The sequence below is a fragment of the Syngnathoides biaculeatus genome, chromosome 15, assembly GCF_019802595.1.
Source record: "Syngnathoides biaculeatus isolate LvHL_M chromosome 15, ASM1980259v1, whole genome shotgun sequence".
In the NCBI taxonomy this organism is placed as follows: domain Eukaryota; kingdom Metazoa; phylum Chordata; class Actinopteri; order Syngnathiformes; family Syngnathidae; genus Syngnathoides; species Syngnathoides biaculeatus.
This window is the reverse complement of record NC_084654.1, coordinates 19,778,216-19,800,114: the sequence shown is the minus strand read 5'-3', so window position 1 is coordinate 19,800,114 and position 21,899 is coordinate 19,778,216. Positions and strand designations below refer to the sequence as shown.

The following is a 21,899-nucleotide window of genomic DNA, read 5'->3' as shown; positions in this document are numbered from 1 at the left end:
ATACCGACTGAAGTCAGCAGCACACCCGATGACTGCGGCGGTCCTGTAACGTTGCGGGACATTTAGCATGACCCAGCACAATTGCTGACTGGCTGTCACAACAGAACTCTTTTAAAAAATGACAACGAGATGGAGATAGCAGTCACGTTCATGCTGAGAGATGCTCTTGCTATACCAACATGAAATAGAAAAAACATATTAGGTAAGGGACAAAAAGACAATTGAGAACCACTGTCCGCACGCCTTTGCGTTGAAAGTGCGAAAACTGTTGCGCTGTCATCACCAGGCCTAAAATTACCGTAACTTCTCGAAAATAACGCGCAGATTTTTTTCTTTAAATATTTTCAAAAAGTTAACAGAGCACATTATATTTAGGTATGGATGAAAAATAAAAAAATACAATCACATTGTACAGTTGTATCCTATACATGTACATTTCGATATGATATTCGATGTCTTGTGTTACATATTTATATATATTACGGTAATGTGCGCCCCCAACCTGAGCTCTCAGAGCTCCTCCGGGAGCTTGCATTTTATGATCGTTAGCGTAGCATGCTTGTTGCTACTGCACTAAAGATCAGAAACGACTTCCCATGAGTTTGTTTAAACTTAAACTAAGACAAAAAAAAAAAGATGTTGACTACAACGGCAAATTGTGTGGCTGCTTTTAAAAGAAATGTCATCACTCGCGCCAATTACGCCGGCAACCAGGAAGTTGCGCCGCAGTCCGAAACGACGATAGCTCGCCTCCATGGCTTCAGGTGGGTATCAAAACAATGTGAGCTCGAACTACGAAATACGAGCGTCATGGGGACATTAAAAAAATGTGAGAGCGCGTCTCCAGAGTTATATCTTACCGCTACATCAGCACATGCACATTATTATTAATGACTGTTGTACGGACAGTTTTTTGAAAATCAATACAAGTACAAACCTAACAAAATATAAATACAGATCATTCCTAATATTCTGAGTATATGGGTCACGACAAATTGGTGGTACGCATTGTACATTGGTAGAAGGGTTTTCCTGTTTTTTTTAGGTCAACTTTGGGGGTGTGCATTATACTCGAGAAATAACGATACGTTAATAGAGCATTCCGTATCAGCTATGTGACGGCGGGTTTTGTCTGAATGGTACAGGCGAACAAATCCCGGCAGTACCATTACACCTGTGATGCACCAATTTTCTGGGAATGCAGTGTGAAAGTGGCTAAAAGGTGTGCGCAGTATTCAGTTCACACTGTGGGATGTGTGACGCCTCAAAGCACATAAAATCAACCTGTATGCGTGCTATGGTTTTCGGGAAGAATAAAGTTGCTCTTCTATTTCAAATTTAGATGAGACTTGCAAGGCCTCCTGGGGCGCTCTGACCCTCACCCACTGACATCTTGTGTGCCCTTTTCTCCCCTATTTGAATTATTTGAACTTCGTATGAGGAGAAGGTGAATGACTGTGGGTTGGAAGGAAGAGAGCGGAAACCTTACCTGAGGCAAACAGTGTGTGTGGTGGGGAAAAAAAAAACTATCTAATATATGCAAGCAGTGACGTGGACCTGCACGAACTTGGACACGAACGGTTAACATGGGCTGGCTCCGGAAAAAGCTGGCGGCATCTATCGGAGATGAAGTCGGCACGGAGCTGTTGTTGCTCCGTGCACAGTCCTTATTTTAATCTTCCACGCAAACGCTCTCACGCCCCAGCTGTTGAATATGATGATCGCTATCAAGTTAAGGAAGACGTTCACCTTGTTGGGCTGTCCGAAGAAGTGGTTCCCCGCGCAGCGCTGGTTGATGACGTCTCGGATCAGGTGCTTCTGTCCGTTGTAGGTGGTGAGGATACTGATGCGGTCAGCCGGGTAGCCCAACAGACGCATGTACATGAAGAGAGCCACAGAATACTCGGCTTCTGCTAGGTTCTGTGCAGGGAAAGGGAGCGATAACGTGAGAACATTAAGTATGCATACCTAAATGAGTATTTCGATTAATTGAAGTCACTTTGAAGTAACATGGCTCATTAAAAGGTTCAGATTACATACCCATCAGAACATTTTTATAACAATATTGCGTTCTTGCAAACTTACACTGAAAATGTCAAACAAAAACAAAAAATACATTGCTAACCAAAACAAGCCAACTATGAACTATAAATTTGAAATGTTGCTTCCAACTTTGTTTCTTTTTTTTTGTTTTTAACCCACAACTGATATCCCCGTCTGTTCCTCTGAATTATTGCTTGCAGAATATCTTTAGCAATGCATGTTGAAAGCAGAATGATGCTCCCAAAAAGTTTTAGGGTTAATGTTATGTTGCTTCCTATATTGAAAATACAGAATTAGCTTTTTGTGCACTGTATTGTCTGTGCTTTCATCTTCAATCGGGCTGTGCCAAGGTGGAATTTTAACATTATACACCTTCTCATCCTGCACTTTCTATTTTGGCTTGAGACCAGACCTTTTTACTCAAAAAAGAGAAACTCGTCCAGTTTCACCACTTTTTCTTCTATTATTCACGTACCCCGACATTCATTAAAGCAACAGCACTTCTTTTATTAAAAATACTTTTACCATTATTATCGAGAGTAAACATAAGCAGCATGTCTAACTCTCTTTGCTCTACAGTGGCCACATTGTAATTATGAGTGTACTCTTTTAACTGTGGAGGGGGCGGTGTCGGGTAAACTAGGAAGTAGAGTTTGTGTGGCCCAGTGTGGCTGAACAGCAGGTCACTTGCATTGTTAAAAAAAAAAAAAGATGTCACTAGTTCACTGCGCTGGATCTGTTTCCATCTGCGCTGAGAGTGTGTGACAAGTGCGCAAATGCGCAGTTGCGCAGCTAAGAGGGAACACTGTATGTACAGTAACTGGACAATATGAAACCACGTTTTTTTTGTGTTTTTTTCCAATTTATTTTTTGTTTTCATCCAATTCAGACAACAAATTGTGGTGAATTTGGGGGACTGCAACAGATTGATTAATGGCATTTGCTTGTGTAAAGCACACCGTTTATTCTCAATTCTGTGTGTCTGTGCTGCACAATTTGTAATCTTCCTTGGAAGGAATAAATCAAAAGGGCAACCCTTATTTTTTCTTAGTTTCTTCCAATAACATGTAATATCAGCAGACACGCATTATTTTACCACATTTTTTACAAGTTGCTCTAGCTATCTTCATTAAAATGAGTTTGTCCTTGACATGGGAATAAGGGCAGAACAAAACCCAATTCAAACTCAACTAATTCCTGAGCGTGAAGATCCTTCATCCAACTCCAAGGCTACAGTCTGCCCTTCAAATGTTAAAAAAAAAAAAAAAAAAAAAGCAAAGAGAGGCCAGTGGCATGCATTATTCATCCTGTTTCAATTAAGCCAGCACTGCAGCCTCACATCTTTGCTAATGAGTGATCCAGCCTCATCAACTGCTCCAATTCCAGCCGCACTGGAGTCGACACATCAGAAGGTGTGACAGCCTTTGTTAACGCTCGGCTTCCAAATGGCGTTCGGCTGGTTTAAGCCGCCGTCTTTCTCGCCCACTGTTAAGCTTCGAGGCTGATATAGCATTGACTAACTCTCACATGCCGACCTGTGACCACGGATGAAAAAATAAACCCTTAACAAGATCTTACATGCAATATAAGTAAAAATCCATGCAGCCGTCCATTTCCTGAGCCGCTTATCCTCACAAGGGTCGCGGGAGTGCCGGAGCCTATCCCAGCTATCTTCAGGCAGGAGGCGGGGTACTTCCTGAACTGATTGCCAGCCAATCTCAAGGCACAAACAGCCGCACTCACAATCACCCCTATGGGCAATTTAGTGTCTCCAATTAGACCGTGTTTTTGAGATGTGGGAGCAAAGTGGAGTGCTGTGCCTGGAGATATATTACAAAATATACTGCCTAAATAAACTGCCTAATTTTGACAACAAGGTCAAGCCAAAAGGGGACCAGGGCTACTTGGTCACAGACCTGGGGAAGATGATGCAAAAGGGAAAGAAAGGTCAATTCCAAACTTGCCCAAGGGGTGAAGAAATGTACACAAATGATTAACTCATAAATAACGACCAACAATAAAAAATGATGTACGGATTAGAGACGGTGGCAATGAAGAAACAAAAGGAAGCAGAACTGGAGGAACCAGAAATGACGATGTTGAGGTTCTCGCTAGGAGTGAGCAGGTTGGATAGGATTAGAAATGAGCTCATTAGAGGGACAGACAAAGTTGGACGTTTTGGAGACAAGGTTCGAGAGAGCAGACTTCGATGGTTTGGACGTGTCCAGAGGAGAGAGAGTGAGTATGTTGGGAGAAGGGTGCTGTGGATGGAGCTGGTGGGCAAAAGAGCGAGAGGAAGACCAAAGAAAAGGTTGATGGATGGTGTGAGGGAAGACATGAGGACTGAGGGTGTTAGAGAGGAAGATGCATGAGATAGGCTTGAATGGAAAAAGATGACTAACGGGACAAGCCCAAAGGAAAAGAAGAAGAAGAATAAAAATACTTAATTACTGCATTTCTTCATTAAGATGTTAACAGAACAGTATAGAGATTTGGGAATGTGATATTGGCGTTTCCTTCCAAGGATGTACTTAAAAAGCCGCACGGCGGGGGGCGGGGGGGGGGGTGTTAGGATTTCCAGTCGTTCAAAGGAAGGGGGAGACAAGCTGCGTCGCTACGTGGAGACGGTGCTGTGCGGTGGATGCTGTGGATTGTCCATGATGGAGGGAAGCGTGTTCAGCGTCCTGCTGTCTGCCACACATCATGCTGTCACACTCGGTGCTCACGACAGAGCCCAACTTCATCCAATCTGGAAGCATTGTTTTTTTTTTTTTTTTTTTTTTTAAATGCGCCCACCCCCACCCCAGCACAGGATGTATGTTATTTGCGCAAGTATGTAATGCACGCCACAACTACGATGTATGGAATCAAATATACCAAAGACTATTTATCATATAACAGGAAGTGGCCAATGCTTTTTTTTTCTTTTTTTTTTTTTTTTATAAAGGTAAATAAATGGTATATTAGTAACAGTGCAAAACATTGTGGTACCGTCCGCTCTGCTGTGTGCCCATTTTGTGTCCAGCGTTCCTGCCTGGATCATGGGTGATTCCCTTGAGGAGCGCGCAAATGGCAGCAGTCAAATGGAGTGGAGGTTCATGTGACCCAGAGCCTCGGGATGTGCACATGGTCCGCATTTTTGGAACAATCGCCACGCTCAGGGAAACACGAGCCCGCACGCCGGCCAACAGATGACATTTAGTGATGCATTCATGGAAACGGAACATTTTAATTTCTTGGTTGGCACGGAGACTTATGATTTAGCACCAGTGTCGCGTTTTGTACCCGACACGCTTTATGGATGAGTACAAATTTTTTTGGGGGGGAGGGTGGAAGAAAACACTTTGTGGTTTTTCCATTTTTTTCCCGATATAAACTACAAACAATTCATCTTATTTACATTTTGCAACTGCTGCAGAAAATGGAGTGACTGATATTAAGTATCACACAACTGGCCTGTGTGCTGGTGTAGCACTCGAGCAGGGGTCATCCCAACGCGGTGCCCGCGGGCGCACGGTTGCCCGTGAGGACCACTTCAGGTGCCCGCGAATAGCACAGGTCCAAATTTTTTTTTGTGCTTTAACCTTTGAGTCTGACTTGCTTACGTTAATGAAATTTTTAAAACGACGTCGTATAATATTTCTAAAGTATAAGAAGTTTTGTTATCTTGGAAGTTTTCCCCAAACGTATGATCCGTGCTCACAAAGTAGCCCTGAGCCTCATAAAGGTTGGTGACCCATGCACTAGAGGAATGGCTTTTGCTTATGAATGCACTAATGTAAACACACGCACGCACACAAGTACCTCAGCAATGTCAGGAAATGAAAGAGTTATAAGCACACATATTTGTGGGAGGGGCCAGATGTGAGCATTGAGCATAAGTATGAATACATCAAATGAACTTCTATCATATTTCAAAATAAATGAACAAAAGAGAACCGCTCATATGCTTAAAATCATATTGAAACGATCATATTATTGACAGTGATACAACGTTGAATGATAATGCACCCAATATGTACTGTCTGTGAAACGGTTAATATGCCTCCCTGTGAACACCCTCATTCATCCAGGTCATTGAATCCATCCCAACTGGACTGTTGTGCAATCGATTCAACGCCCTGAGAATGTTGATATTCCTATTATCAGCAAAAATCCCCCCGGGCCCTCTTCCCTCCACCATGCGGGAAATAAGAATGTTGCTAAGATCAGATACATTCTTGACATTGTCATGAGTCTCCAAAAAAAAAATAAATAAATAAAAAAAAAAGTCGATATAGGGGTCACAAAGATCACTAAATAATGCTAAGCTGGTCAGATCACAGAAAAAAAGTCATACGTCTTCCACAATTATATCCACTCTGAGGGCGCTGAGGATGGGCAAGATGTGGCCCGAGGGCCGTGCCTTGCCCACATCTGGTCGACAGTGAACTGCAGATAGAGCTCGTGCACGTGACGTCACCATTTTCACGGCGCCATATTGCCGGTCAAAAAGAGCTGCTCGACAGTGTGGGGGGCATTGAACCAGAGCAGAATATACACAATGCCGGAGACTTCTTGTGCTGTTGGTTGTTACAACAGATGAGACAGATATTCAAAGAGATGATTCTTTGGAATACCAGCTGAAAAGACAATTAAACGTGATGGATGGTGACCAACCAAATACACACAACTGTGTAGCGATCACGTCACTTCAGGTAGGAATTATTCTTCTCAATCTCAAATTCCCAAAAGTACTTATAATGCCAAGTTGGCTCATTTGAGAACAAGGCGTTAAAAAAAAAAAAAAAAAAACGACAGGGATCTACAACGTACACGAAAGCGTGTTGCGGCCACACATTAAACTTTGGTAAACCTCTCCCTGACAGACTTTTTTTTTTTTTTTTAATATGCAGTGTCCTCAAATGAGTCCAATGCGTGTTTAAAAAAGAAAATAAACCGTCGGTCGCACAGAAGTTTACCGAAGTTCAACGTGTGGCCGCGACACGCAACCGTGTACGGGGCTGAAGCCTATCCCAGCGGTTTATTTTCTTTTTATAAATATGCGTTGGACTCATTTGAGAACAATGCTTATTTAAACAAAAACGTCATTCACGGAGAAGTTTACCAAAGTTTAACATATGGCCGCAACACGCTTTGTGTACAGAGGAGCTGTCTTTTTTTTTTTTTTTTTGCCTAATCATAGTTAATGAATGCGAGTTTGTGTAAAACCAGGGGTCTTTTATTTAAATATTGGTATTTGTATTGAAAAAATCTGAGTGCAATGAAGTATTTGTATGCGACCAGACTTTTCTACACTTTCAAACTCTTTCGTGGAAATCTTGACGACTTACTCGCCAGATCCATCTGTAGATCCAGTTGTCCAAGACAAGCAGAAGCTGGTTAATAGTCCAACATCAATTTTGGCATTAAATATGGGTGCTCTATGCCAAGTGTCTCTCATTTTTCCACGCACCTTCATTTATTATCACCTTCTAAATGTTTAACGGTATCAGACAAAATTCTGGGCGTCGTGCTATAAGACGTATTTTCGCATCGTCTCCAACCGACTTAGCATTGAAGAATGGCTTGTTTGACCGACACTTCCGGCCAGTGACGTGATTTGTTGACGTAGGTGCACGAGCTCTATAGGCGGGGGATTGTTGTACTGACCTGGTAGAAGTAAGGGTTGGGCTCCGACTCGCCCACCCCGTTGAAGTCCTCCACGTTTATGAGCTGAAAGTCGAAGGTCAAGCCGGGATTGGGCACCTGGAACTCAGGTAGCTGCTGGACGTGCGGCAGGTTCCCCAGGTGCTTGTAGCGCCAGTTGTATAAGTTACACAGACTGAGGGCCGAGCGACACAGATTCATGTGAACATCATGGGATAACGCCACAAAATTAAGAGGGTCCCATCGGGTGACTGACCTAGCGCGTGCACGTCCCTGCGCGTCCAGGTCTATGGTGGGCACGCCGAGGCGCACAAACCGAGTGAAGAGCGACTGCTCCATGTTGGAGTACTTCTGGAAGGCCATGTTCTTGATGACGGGGGGCAACTGGTGGTGGTCCCCAATCATTATCCAACGTTTCAGCCTGCTGTAACCGTCCTCTGGATTCTGCGTAGCGTAGACATTGATAGAATAATGGCGAAATTTGGATGTGTTTAAGGAGTCCTTGACTTGAATGGAGGGAAAAAAAATACTACAATATGGCCACATTATTAGAAGTACAGCTAAAAGCACATTGATAATTGTGGCTCTTCTTGCCTACATACATTTGAGTTTAAATGTTTTACAAGGGCAGTATTTTCCCAAACTAACTTTTTTCACTATTTGGGATGCAATTTCAGCCCTATGGTGCTTTAATCGCCCAACTATTCTAGATTTTTTTCTGCTCAGAGGCCTAAAATCAGGTCATTCGAATTTCTCAAGCTCAAAGATCTCTGCCTACCTCTCCACTCCCGAGACAGAGCTGTCACATAGCAAAGGTATGGCCTCACAAGTGGGCCATTTACACAGACACAACCGAGCAAGGAAAAGTGACTGTCTTAGCGAAATGTGGACGAAGCGAATGCAAAACTGGGGCGAACAGAGGTAGTCAGAGGGCCATTTTCTGGACATGTTTTTTTTTTTTTTAAATGAAACTAACACTTTTATACTAATTCCATGTTATAGAATAATTATATCGAGGTGTAAAAAGCAAAAATATGGCACATTTTAAAAAAGCGTTCTCTTTCTCTATGCACTGCAGACTTACACTGATAGTGTTGGGGTCTGCAACATAACCCCTGTGATAAACAAGGGCTTCCATGTCTCTATATTGTAGCCAAAAAACTTTTGCCCTCCACGTTATCTCCTTCAGGTGTTCCACAGCATTACCTTAAGTATGACATCAATCAAACACGGCAGAGTGCAGGTTATAAATTGTGTTGGATTTATAGTGAGGGGAAAAAATACGCAAGATTCTATCTTTCTGTAACCAACACCTGGCATTTAAGTATGACTCACTCATTCAGGAAGAAAAAAACAAACCACATCTAAAGAGACGAGGAGCTCTGGTGTGGTTGTTGCGCGGGTTGATGTGCTTAATGATCTCATCTGTAAACAGACATTAGCGCTATCGCAGACAATTAGGCGCAACTACCAAAGACAAGCCTCATTACTCCGCCTGGAACCCATCAGTCAGGCCGTAATGAACACGGGGAGTCAGGTGGTGGGAGGCTTGATGACGGCTGTCGTACTGCCGTGCTTCGGGTAAACTTGAGGGGCAGGCGGCGGTTCGGTCTATAAAGTCATCACTCGGAAAGAGACCTCAGGCACACTCACACTAACGCGTTGTATATGAGGTCTTGTACTTCTACTGCCGCTGTGCGCAGCGGGTGTTGTCATTCATAACTGCCGAAATGAGCGATTGTATTAATCCCGGCACACGCATTACCTGCGCGTGACTAAGTGTGTCTCGGATTTGTATTTTTTTTTTAAGTGAATGCAGTAATCGAGACACATACATTGCTCGTAGGTATATAAAATGGATTATTTGTAGTCATTCTGTTCGTATCTTTTGTGTAAGATAATGCATATCTTTTGTGTAAGATGGCGGTTATCAGTAATAACCGTTGAGGGTGGGAAGAGAATAATTGTATGGCATTGTGCAAATATGTGCTAGTGGATGACTATTTATTATTTTTGGACTGTAGATATCTTTTCTTTTTCAATATGTTATATTATGGACTGAGTCCATTAAATGCTATACAGCTGCGATAAAATATGAGGTCCTATGTTAAAATGTAACGTGACCTGCGTGCAGCCAAAAAAAGCACACAGCTGCCAGAGAACATGGCAACTGAATGAAACATACACATGCAGTTAGTGTGATCTGGGAATGTTTTATGACTTTACGGATTATTTCTAGTTGTTGTAATCTATTATAGTGCTATATGCGAAACTGTACCGCTTGGTGGAGATGATATTTTGCTCCTAAAAGTGTAGATTCAGTAAACATGTAAAAAGTGAAATTATGAACGCTACAGTCTAGAGCAGGGTTTTTACTCCAAAATCTACTTTTCAAGCAGCCCGCTCCTCGCGACCTATCGGGGGTGGGGGGGGAGAGAAATGATGATGCTCCCAAACCGTTCTAATGTTGTTTCCTATATTTAAAATCTAAATAGATCAGAATGTGCCAAGGTGGAATTTTAAAATTACACACCATCTCCTCGTGCACTTTCTACCTTGGCTTCAGACCAGACCTTTCCCACTCTGAAAAGAGAAAATCTTGTCCAGTTTAAACACTTTTTCTTCGATTATTCCCATACTCCGACAGTCATTGCATCTTAAAACAAAAGCATTTCTTTTTTAACTTTCTCCATTAATATCAAAAGTTAACACAAGCAGCATGTCTAGCTCATCTTTGCTCTACGTTGCCCAGACTGTGGACGATGTCATTAAAAAAAACATTGATGGGCTGCGTAAGTACTGTAACAAGAGTGTAGCGGAGAAGTTCCATGTGGTGCCTAAAAGAAACCAGTGGCTTCTTCTTTTATTACAGTACGTATGTGAATTGTGCCATTGGATGTAACAACCAGTCATCCTCACTCATTGAATCACATTGCAAAATGCCACAAACTGAATAGCTGTATGTTACACTTTCAATTTGCATTGGATTATTATTATTATTTTTTTTTTGCACACAACGCAGAATAACTGCAAAGAGACTCCATCAGCGGTACACAATTGCGCACGCGCGCAGTTTGGAGGCAACATTGGCTGACGTCTTTTCTTTTGTGGGGGGGGGGTACACCATCCCGCGATCAACGCATCGAGCACCCCTGGTCGAGAGTGTCAAAGAGAAAGATACCTGCAACAGAAGTGGGATGAAGGTCTCGATCTCCAGAATCTGAGCGGCTTCCTCCATCAGAATGTTGTCGTACTAACAAGAGGAATTAGCGACTTTAATAAGCACTCATGAACAACTGAAATAAATAACCACGAGAAGAGGCAGGTAGCCTTACCTTGAATCCCAGCTCTACAAGGTCGTGACGTTTGAGGGCAGCGTGTGTGCAGGTCATGGCGATGATTTTGGCTTCCTTCACCAGCAAATACTTGGTGCGGTCCAACCCGCTCCTGAGCAGCTCGAAGGCCCTGAACTCCTACCAGAGCAGACGGACGCAAGGTCAGTCGTGACTTTGAAGAAATTGGTGACCAAAGACAGAAAATTAGTCTGGATGCCGTCTAACTACTCCACTTTACTTTTCAGAAGTTGATGCTGACAAAATGATTGCTGGGAAGGGTGACAGATAAATGAAGATTACTGTACCAGATGATGAATGAAATTTAAGTCTACCGTGCTCCACAAGAATAAAGAGGCTTTTTAACATTGCGACCCAAGTACTCTTAATAGCATTGCTTGCCTATTTCGGTTTCATTGTTCACACACTGTGGATGTAGTTTAATTCATATTTAATTAAGTTTTCAGGAGGAAAAAAAAAATTTAATGTCTCACAGAAATTGTTTTGCAGATACTTATTCCACTTAGCATATAATTCAAAAATTTATTTTGGATTCCTCATCCAATTTGATTTTGTTCTGACCTTTTGTTTTTCATATTTAGCTAGTTTTAGTTGAGTTTTAGAGTTAGTTTTCTTATTTCTAAGAGGTGTCAGATTGGAAAACGTCATAATAAGTATTGTGTAATAGATAAATAATAAATTCCATCCCTCATCATCGACATGACATGGAGCGATTCCTCCCAGAATCTTCAATTTCAATACAAAAATTGTGCTGGTCTAAAATCTGAAAAATGATCCAATCACCTGACATCAGTTCATCATTAGTTATATAGAAACTGGAATTTCATCGGCAAAAACGACAAGACGTAACCTACTCGTTGAAAAGTGTACATGACAAATATATACGTTGTCGTCAGTCAATGGCTGGATTCCACTTAATGATAAAATTACACAAAAATGGGAAGTTTTACCCTTATCACAGCAGTGAATGAATTAAGAATATTAAAAAGGTGCTGTGCTACGCATTTCCAGCATTCATTACATTTAAGACTTTGTTTTATTGATTTAAGCCTTAGAGTGATTTATGGTTTTGTTTTTGTTGATTAAGGTTTCTTAAAAAAATGACTTTTTTCTAAATTGACCTTTTATTACTAACTACAGTTGCTGTGGTCTATCTGTTTTGTCACCTGTATGGACCTTGTTAAAAAAAATAAGATGCACCGCTTCAGCTCATAAAGATTTAAATTTTTTAATTTTTACTTTTATCATACCATAAGCAGTCAAATTTTTTACGCGTTTAACAGTTAGAAATCTCAAAATGGTATAACATTGTGAATTTCACAGAGCTCAGAATGGATTATTTCATTATTCAATATGTCCTATGAGAAAAAATATTTTGGCAATATTGCATTTGACGAAAGAAGGTTCCACTCGAACAAATGCTGGTTAAAAGATCCTTCTGCTAATGATGAAGTGATACAGAATGGATGGCTATCACTGATTGACCCCGCCAACGTGATATGATCTGGATGCTTATCTGAGATAAGGCGTGAGTGTGTGGCTATCGCCAGACAAATCACATTCGCTGGGTAAGAGAAGAACGACACTGAGTCTGAATGTACGGGTAGCGGGGAGAAATACACACGAGCCCACACACTGAGTCTGATTCTGACGTCAACATTTCTTGGAAAGGAGAATATATGCAGAGCGACCAGTACCACACACTGGGTGATACATAATTGATGTGTTACTATTTTGGTCTAAATATCAAATGAATAAAAATCTCCAATATTTATGAGGTCTCCTTTTTACCCTCATGGCTCCGGGCTGGATGAAGGTGAAATCAACTAATGATGTGACGATGATGGAAAAGATGAGAGACTACAAACAGGAGACTGCACGGTACTTTGTCTCCGAAAGTGTCTGCATATGCGTGCCGATTTGGCAAAGATTATCGTGATTTCTTCCATTAACAACCCAAGCAACTTAGCTCCTTACTTACTACTGTATACAAACTTACAGTAGTTCTCAGTCGAGATGTATCGCTTCATTCAGTGGAACCTTAACTTGCAACGACGACAGCGTCGCACCAATTATAATTTTTGTTTGCGTTTGATGGGGGGTTACTACGGCATTAAAGGAATTCCCTTGATTTCAATGCGAAATGATGATTTGGGATGTGTGTTTTGAGTTATGAGCATGGTCACAGGATGAACAGAAGTTGTTAGTCAGAGCACCACCGTACTTCCCTGACACCAGTTACTACTTTCTTATGAAAACATTACATCAAAATTTTGGGTGTTCCAGAAAGAGAGCTAAAATAGGTGAATAAGTGAGTTTATCAGCAAATTTCTTATACTCCAGAATTAAAAATGGTGCAGCCAATTGATCGTATGTTTTTCTCTGCGAAACAGGAGCTACCCTATTATGGTAACAAATGAGACTTAGCACATTCCGAAATGTGAAATTTGTTCATGGCGGAGAAATATGCAAATTCAGCAGCCTCGCTCTCGTGAGTGGGCGTATTGCTGCTGCATGGGCGAGGCCGAGGGAGGAGGGAACGAGGAGGAGGGGGAGGAGGAGGAGGAGGAGAGGTGATGGGGCAGGATAAATCAAGGTCACTAGCCATGTTGGGATATTACCTCCAGTCAATAACGCCTTTATTGCTTTTTCGCAGGGCCTCCTCGCTGTTCCCATAAATCTGATATTTTATTGTTATCTCTATAGGAATACTCAATGTGCTGAGAAGAAATAAGAGTGAACAAGTAGATGGGAAACGACAGCACTTTGAGAGACCTCTTCCAAGGCTTGGAAATGGTGTCCTTACTGCCTTTTAGCCACAAGACATGTGACACAAGAGCAGCTAAGTGTGATTTTTTTCTTCTTATAATTAAATGGATTGAAATTGCACAATATGCATCAGATAGCAATGAAACTCGACCCCCCCCCCCCCATTTCATTTTGTAATAATTTATTTCAGGCAGATAAATATTTTTGGGTTTACTTTTAATGTACAGGATTTTAATACACACATATGACTGCCATCACAATTTTCTTTGTATTTGTTAACTTTTTTTGTAATATTTATATATGCAATTTCTAATTCATTACTTACAGATTATATTGCCCTCTGCAAAATGTTTCAGAATTATTTTTAATAGATAGAAATATAAAAAGAAATAATTTATGACTTTATTAATAATTGGATTGCTATAATTCTTTTAAAATTGCAATTAATTATTCATTATTGTCTGACCCTGTGAATCTGCAATTATTTTTCCAAGTATGACCAAAATATTATTTTTCATATATAGCAATTTTTAAAAAAATAGGTGGACAGTATCAATGTATTTTTTTTCAATGACATGAAGAACTCTTGAGCTTGATTATACATATTTTCTCACATTTCTCAAAATTGTTAAATATTCTTCCAAATAAAGGGCTTCCCCTACGTCGTGTGTTGTGCGAGTAAGTAAATCGAAAACCCTCAGCCCCTATTCCCTGGATGTAATATATGGCATATAGTTGCACACATGAATCTGCGGATGTATGACATTTTAAGAGTTAAATACAGATACAGTATCTTCAATCAGAACGCTCCACGTGTGACATAACCTAATAAAACCGCATCATATCCACATTTTGTCAACCTGATATTGTGAAGATTTACAATGCTGCCACATCAATGAGCATCTCCATTGCATCAAACTGTCATTGTTGATTCCATATTCATCTGTGCTATTTGTTGCTGTGGTCACGTGAATGAGCTCGACTGCATTTATAGTTCTATAAATAACACCGTCATTGCAGAGTGTGTGTGAGCGTGTGTTTACGAATGTGGCCTTCTTACCTCCAGCTGGGTAAATATCTTCTTAATGTGCCGGTAGCAGCCCTCCGCGATATCCATGTCCTCCTCGTAGGAGCGGCCCTTGAACACTGGCTGGGGGGCGTTTGAGAAATACTCGTGGAAGGGGAAGTGCGCTGCCACGGCCTCCACCTTCACCTCTGCGCCCTGTTTGGGCTTCACTTTGCTCAGGTACTCTTCCCACCGGGAGATCACCTGCGGTGGAGCAAATGTGCCAGACGTTACAAGCCAATAAATACAGTCAGGCCTGGAGTTATTGGTACAATAACTGCGGTTTTATGATTTGTGCCATTAATATGTATGGATTTTAAATACAACAAGCAACATGTGAATGACATGCTTTAATTTGAGAGGTCTGAGAAAAATATGGCATGTATCATTTAGGAATGACAGGAATGACATGGACCTCTATTTTCATGGCTTCAGCAAAGAGCCTTAAATCCTGTTTGGGTCAAAATTGACCCGTTTTGACATTTGGAAGCCATAAAAACAACCTAAATGTCATTCTTTGACCTTACAATTTGACACAATTTCCTAAAGTGACCCAAAATACATGGAAAATGTCATTCTTCTGTACAAATGCTTCAAAGGTTGCGCACAGTGAGGCTGTTCCGGGTCATTTTGACCCATGTTTACTCAAATGGATTTTAGGTATACCTGCATGGGATGAATTAAGGAAATGAATGGTAATGGTGGTAATCTTGACACTGTGGATGCCATGATTTCGGGCGACAGGTAACCCTGTTCAAGTGTGAGCTTAAATTAGTCCTGCGAACAGTCTGTGCTTCCACCACATTTGCATCACCGAAATATGCACCTGTTGGTTACTAAAGGGTCAGTCAGTGGGGAATCTACAACTCGTGAAAAAGTAAAACAGTAGAAAATGGTTGAAGTTTAAAATGCGCTTCTGCTTACGAAAAATTCAAGTTACGAAATGACTTCCGGAACGGATTAATTTCGCAAGTAGAGGTGCCAATGGACTTGTACAAGTCATGCTTTACACAAATGTTTCTGGTTGAATAAAGAACTAACTTTTTATGTGGTAGCTGCTGTTTTGTCTTTTTTTTTTTTTAATTGCTTAGTAGATTTCATTAGTATCAATGTAGCTTTTCCTTATTGTAATGTTTAAGTGATAACTGTCTATATAGCCGAGTTCAGGTAGACAAAACTGAAGATGGCAATTATTTGAAATGTACTCTCGTTGGCCCCTACTGTAAATAAAAATCCCTCACAAGTGCTCTGATATCTGGCATACGTGTCTGAGAGCGTACACTTTGGGGAGAATCTATGTCTCTGCCCACTCTAAATGCTACAGCAGACAAGTTGACGTGAACATAATGTTTTCTGAAGACAAATGAGAGCAGATCGGCACACTCTTGGGGAGGTGCACCAGCTGTGAACCTCATAAAGCGGCTTCAACCAAGCACGAGGCGGTCTCAGACTATAAATACCCTCTGAAGAAGAAATCCTGATGAAAACTTTACTAGGTTCGCTTGAGGGTTCAATCGTACACGTTACAATTGTAATGTGGTGTTACCTTCACTGATGAGTGCCCCAGGTTGAAATACGTCCGGAACTTCACTTGATCATTTTTGTACCCTTGTGTCGAAGGCAAAAGATTGATTTTCGAGAAAGCTTCAGTCACTCTCCCACTAGATTTAGGCAACAAACTTCACAACATCTCGCCAGAGTTAGTTGTAAAGTGACTGTTTAGCTTTGAATCAAACCCTGAAATGATTGAAAACCATGAACGATACGTGAAAACGAGTCAACAAAGGCTGTCTAACGTCAGTCACGGGCGCTGAAATAATTTCGAAGATGCGGACCGCTGTCCATGTAACGATAGGGGACAGGGAATGTTGAAAATGCGGGAAGCGTGGCGAAAAAATGCAAACAGTACAGAAAATTAAAGGTCACGTATTTTGCCAAACCAACCTTTTCTAGTATTTGGGACGTAATATTCTCTACGTTCCCTCATCCATCCATTTTCTTTGCCGCTTATCCTCACAAGGGTCGCGGGAGTGCTGGAGCCTATGCCAGTTGTCAACAGGCAGGGGGTGGGGGACACCCTGAACTGGCTGCCAGCCAATCGCAGGGCACATAGAGACAAACGACCAATCGCACACACAATCACACCCAGGGGCAATTAACATTGCATGTTTTTGGAATGTGGGAGGAAAGCGGAGTGTCCGGAGGAAACCCACGCAGGCACGGGAAGAACAGGCAAACTCCACACAGGCAGGGCCTGGATCGAATACGGGTCCTCAGAAATGTGAGGCCAATGCTTTACCAGTTGAACCACCGTGCCGCTCCGTTCCCTTGTCAAATATGAAAAACGAACGAAAATCATCCACGTTTTCTTGAGTTCCTGACGTATTTTCTGCAGAGAAGTCTGAAATTAGGTCATTTGAATTTCTGCAGCTTATCAACGTCACGAGTGAAGATCTCCATTTCAACCTAACAAACACGTGTGCTCTCACAAGTGGGTGTTGTACATGAAGGCAACCAAATACAACCGATATGGACAAAGTGCATCCAAAACTGGGTCAAACGGAGGTAGCTGTCACAGGTGTCGAAAAAGCTAACTAAAACAAGACTTCCATCAAGGACGGCTGAATTCCAAAGCCAAAAGAGGCCACATTTAATAAGTGCCTACAATACATTCCAACCTGAAGTAGACGAAAAAAAAAAACAAAAACGTTTACCAATTTCTTATTTAAGGGCTTGTCCAATGTAGTGAATGCATCTTAAATAAACAGTGTAGAGTTGAAGGCATCTGTCCTATGACTCAAGAGTACGGTGATTATCAGGTGTCGGGAATAAACAGTGAGATCCTGACACCGGCTCTCTCGTTCTGAGTCGGTTATTTGTGGTCTCGGGCAAAACACAGCAACAAGCCAGTGGCGATAGTGTATTGAATAAATATGACGTGACTTTAGTGGAGAAACAGTAAATACAGTGGATAAAAAAAAAATGTTGACACATCATGTACAAACGCCAGGATTTTGTAATATCATTTCAGACCAAATGAAGTTAAGATGTTCGAGTCGGCTGTCAGCTGGGAGAACTTCCACAGGGGAAGAATACCATTTTTTTCCCCCCAAGGCATTGAATATACCATGGAACACAGTGATTACACATCAAAATGTGATAAGTGATATGCAAGGAAAAAAAACAAAACAAAACATCCAACCTGTGCTCTGTATCAAACTGTAAAGAACTGTTCTGGTTGGCGGACAACAAGACTGACCAAGACCACATGCATAACTGCAAAGCGAGCCAGTAGGAATGAAGCAGTCATGTGACGGAGGCATTCCCAGACTATAAAAACAAAACCGCTGGACCATAAAAACAAAACCGCTGGACCATAAAAACAAAACCGCTGCCTACCTGGTAGAGGTAGAAGTGTCCAGCCGTCTCGCAGGTGTAGGAAACATCACCGGGGACGCCCAAGCTCTCCTGAAATCTTCCCACCTCGCGGAGAAGCTCCAGTCGGCGGGCCAGGACGTAGTTCACCCGGCCGTACCTAGAGACGGGTGATCAGTGCTTATAATAAAATGTCAATTATTTTCTCATATTTCTCTTCTAATATCACAATCTTGATTCTAAGGAATGTTGTTTTTGGTTTATTGTAAAATTGCAAATTTCCTTGTAAAAATGTGAATTATTCTTGGAAAACTTACTTTATTATTGTAACACTGTGATTTTAGTCCTGCAAAATTGCACGTTTTTCTGTTGAAATTACGATATTTCGTCACACAGCCCCTTATTTTCTTATTACATGTTTCCTTGTAGGCGCCACGGTGGATTCAGCTGGTAAAGCGTTGGCCTCACAGTTCTGAGGACCCGGGTTCGATCCCGGCCCCGCCTGTGTGGAGTTTGCATGTTCTCCCCGTGCCTGCGGGGGCTTTCTCCGGACACTACGGTTTCCTTCCACATCCCAAAAATATGCAACATTAATTGGACACTCTAAATTGCCCCAAGGTGTGATTGCGAGTGCAACTGGTTGTTTGTCTCTATGTGCCCTGCGATTGGCCAGCGACTAGTTCAGGGTGTACCCCGCCTCCTGCCCGTTGACAGCTGGGATTGGCTCCGGCACTCACTGTGACCCTTGTGAGGATAAGCGGCAAAGAAAATGGATGGATGAATATTTCTTTGTAATATTATGACCTAACTGTAGTGACGACTTTTTAAATATTGTATAAGTACAGCCTTTCCCTTGTAAAACAGTTAATGCCTGTCATAAAACTGCAATTATTATTCTTGGAAAATTTACTTTTTACCAACATAAAATTTGAACTTTTTACTGTAAAACAAATTATTCAGATAGTCTCATATTTTTGCTATTGGTGGCTAAAATCCCCCCAAATTACAAATTTGTGCTAATACTTATGACTTGCGTTTATGACCTGTATTTTTTTTACGCCTTTTTACAAAACAACAACAACAACAACAACAACATAAAAATGCCATTTCCTTTTTGGATGTAATTTATGTTACATTTATTCAAGCACGGACAGGTCTTGAGTTTCTGTCCTTAGTCGGGGGGAAAAGCAGGTTAAGAGCGTCCTTGAGCCCTGCATGTGTGCTTGACTTTACACTCCTGATTAGTGTTAACTCAACGCAATCAGAGAGCGGCATTAAGTGCACGCAGACAGGAAGCGGGAGAGTTCATAGGGGGTCACACTATTTTTAGACCGTGTGTAAAGATCCTCAGTCAGCACATGACTCAAAAGGCAAAGCGCCGCCTCCTTTGGTGGGAATCTAATTTAAAAAAAAAGTCACCTTAATGCATAGGAGGACTCACCTGTGATGCAGCTCCTCTCGCATAAAAATGAAAAAAATAAGTTAGCAATTGTCTCAATCAATGGTTGCCAAACGTATTACAAGTAGCACCTAGGAAAATAAATAGTGACACCCAGAGGCACGAGTGACACAATAAATAGTTTAGTGATACACGCTATCATTTGGAGGAATTTTTGCTTTGACCTGCGCCCAACAATTTGAGATGTGCTGTATGGTGGCCATATTGGCTGCATCTTCTGTCCATGACGTCACACTGGGGCATTCGCCATTGAGAAGACGCCGTGCCACCTGCTATGGGAGACGAACGGATTTTTTCGACGCCCCTTCTGACACGGAAGCTCTTTTTGAAGAAGAGAACATCTCACAAATGAGTGAAGGCAATATTACCCTATCGTTTCGAGCCATATTTAGATGATAAGCGGATCACAGCCAAACCACTTGCGGGCAAATCACCTCCCCGCTCGATCCAGCTCAGCTCATCTCCGCCGTAGATCGGACGGGAAGGTGGTTTATCACCGCTGCGGTCAAACCGCCTCCCTGTCCGATCCACCTTTGGCGCCGCGACAAGCCACCCTGGCGGCGGCGCGTCTGCTGATGACGGCTTCGGCAGGGGTGGCACATCGACTAATTTAGCACCCCTGATTTACGGATTATGTCATCCCGCCCACCCCCAACTATTGTTTTTTTTTTTTTTTTTTAGTAGCTGTATACACACCTACCTGTCAATTAGAACCCACGAAGCTCTCGTCTTTGCACCTGTGCAATTTGTTTTTCACAACAAACTGGATCTTTTGGAAAAGTATGAAGAGCGAATCCATCCTCCTAAGTGTTCGAGCAATGTCCAGCAATACAATGACACGAAGGAACAAAGAGCTACCTTCCTGCAGGTAAAACTAATACAAATATACGAGACCAACTGAGTGCGCTACTGCCCTGTACATCACTTCCTGCTTCTTCTTGAAAATAAATCCCTCAAGAGGATTTTTATGGCGGGAGTTACAAAAAGCCATATGCGTCAAAATCATGCCGTTTTTTCATTAATAAGATCCTAAAAATCATGCATTTTATGACAGCAGACCTTTAAAAGTTAAATATAACTGAATTCCACGGCAGTAATTCTTTCACGCACCGCTCGAGGGAGACCATGTACCACACTTGGAGAATCACTGCACAATACATAATATGGAATGTCACCCAGCGACGTAATCTGGCAATCTAATTAAAACAACAGGAAATATAGCATTCAGTCCCAATTGTTAGGCGTTCGGTACGCCGCAGTTTTCCAATCTCACATACACAGTGTTAATTAAAACTCTCTGGTGCTCGATGTCACCGGGGTGGAAGGAGCAGAGGCACGCACATATTACGAGGCGTCGAAAGGCAGGCGGGGATCGCATTAAACGCTACTACTGAGGGCGCTTTTCTTTTCATGTTCTCCCCCCCCCCCAATCCCCCACACCCTTTCCTTCTGCATAATTTACAAAAAGACTTGCTGGACCGCTATTCATAACGGCGCTACGCACGTTCTGAACAGCACAGACCCATAAAATGGGGCACGGCTGTACATGCAACCCCAACTTTTTCCCCACTATAAGGGCGTGATTTGCTCAGATGGATAAGGCGGTAATTAACAAGGTCGCCTAGAAGGGGACTTTAAGTAGCATCGGCAAAAATGTTTTAATTAATACTCAATGGCACTGCCCTATTTATATTCAAACACGTCATAAAAACTTTAAGGATAATGATCCAGGAGGTGTATTTTTCATTTTTGTGACAAAATTTCATACCTAGATGTGAGACTAACATGTCTGTGACCAGTTTTCTTCGACTTGAGTCAAAGACCAAGCTCACTTTTTTTTTTAGATTCTCATTAAAATAACCCCGTCTCAAGCAAATTAGCTACTGCTCACCTCACCGTCACACTACTGGGGGATGTGCCATGCCAGAGCGACTTCTGTTGCCATGGCAACAAAAGCCGCTGCGAGCAATACAAGCACGTACTCACTACCCACTACTCACCCCATCCCTCGTACTAACCAGTATGCCACACGAGAACAACTTTGGCTACCGTGACAATTACAGCAATATATGGAGGGTGGCTATTAAATTGAGACATTAACAAAGTTAAAGTCATGAACAATTATCCATCCATCTTCTCAATTGGGTACACCCTGAAATGGTTGCCAGCCATTCGCAGGGCACAT

At 42.0% G+C, this 21,899-nt stretch overlaps 1 protein-coding gene across 1 annotated transcript in view; it reads right to left on the bottom strand.

Annotated features, from left to right (window-relative positions):
* Positions 1-21,899, bottom strand: part of aqr (aquarius intron-binding spliceosomal factor) — a 64,497-nt gene that overhangs the window by 12,880 nt on the left and 29,718 nt on the right. The window contains exons 26-32 of the mRNA XM_061843886.1: positions 18,280-18,415; positions 14,875-15,084; positions 11,028-11,165; positions 10,874-10,945; positions 7,949-8,136; positions 7,696-7,867; positions 1,750-1,920 (exon numbers count right to left, since the gene is read on the bottom strand). Coding sequence (XP_061699870.1) covers positions 1,750-1,920; positions 7,696-7,867; positions 7,949-8,136; positions 10,874-10,945; positions 11,028-11,165; positions 14,875-15,084; positions 18,280-18,415 — 1,087 coding nt within the window. The remainder of the gene's footprint in view (positions 1-1,749; positions 1,921-7,695; positions 7,868-7,948; positions 8,137-10,873; positions 10,946-11,027; positions 11,166-14,874; positions 15,085-18,279; positions 18,416-21,899) is intronic.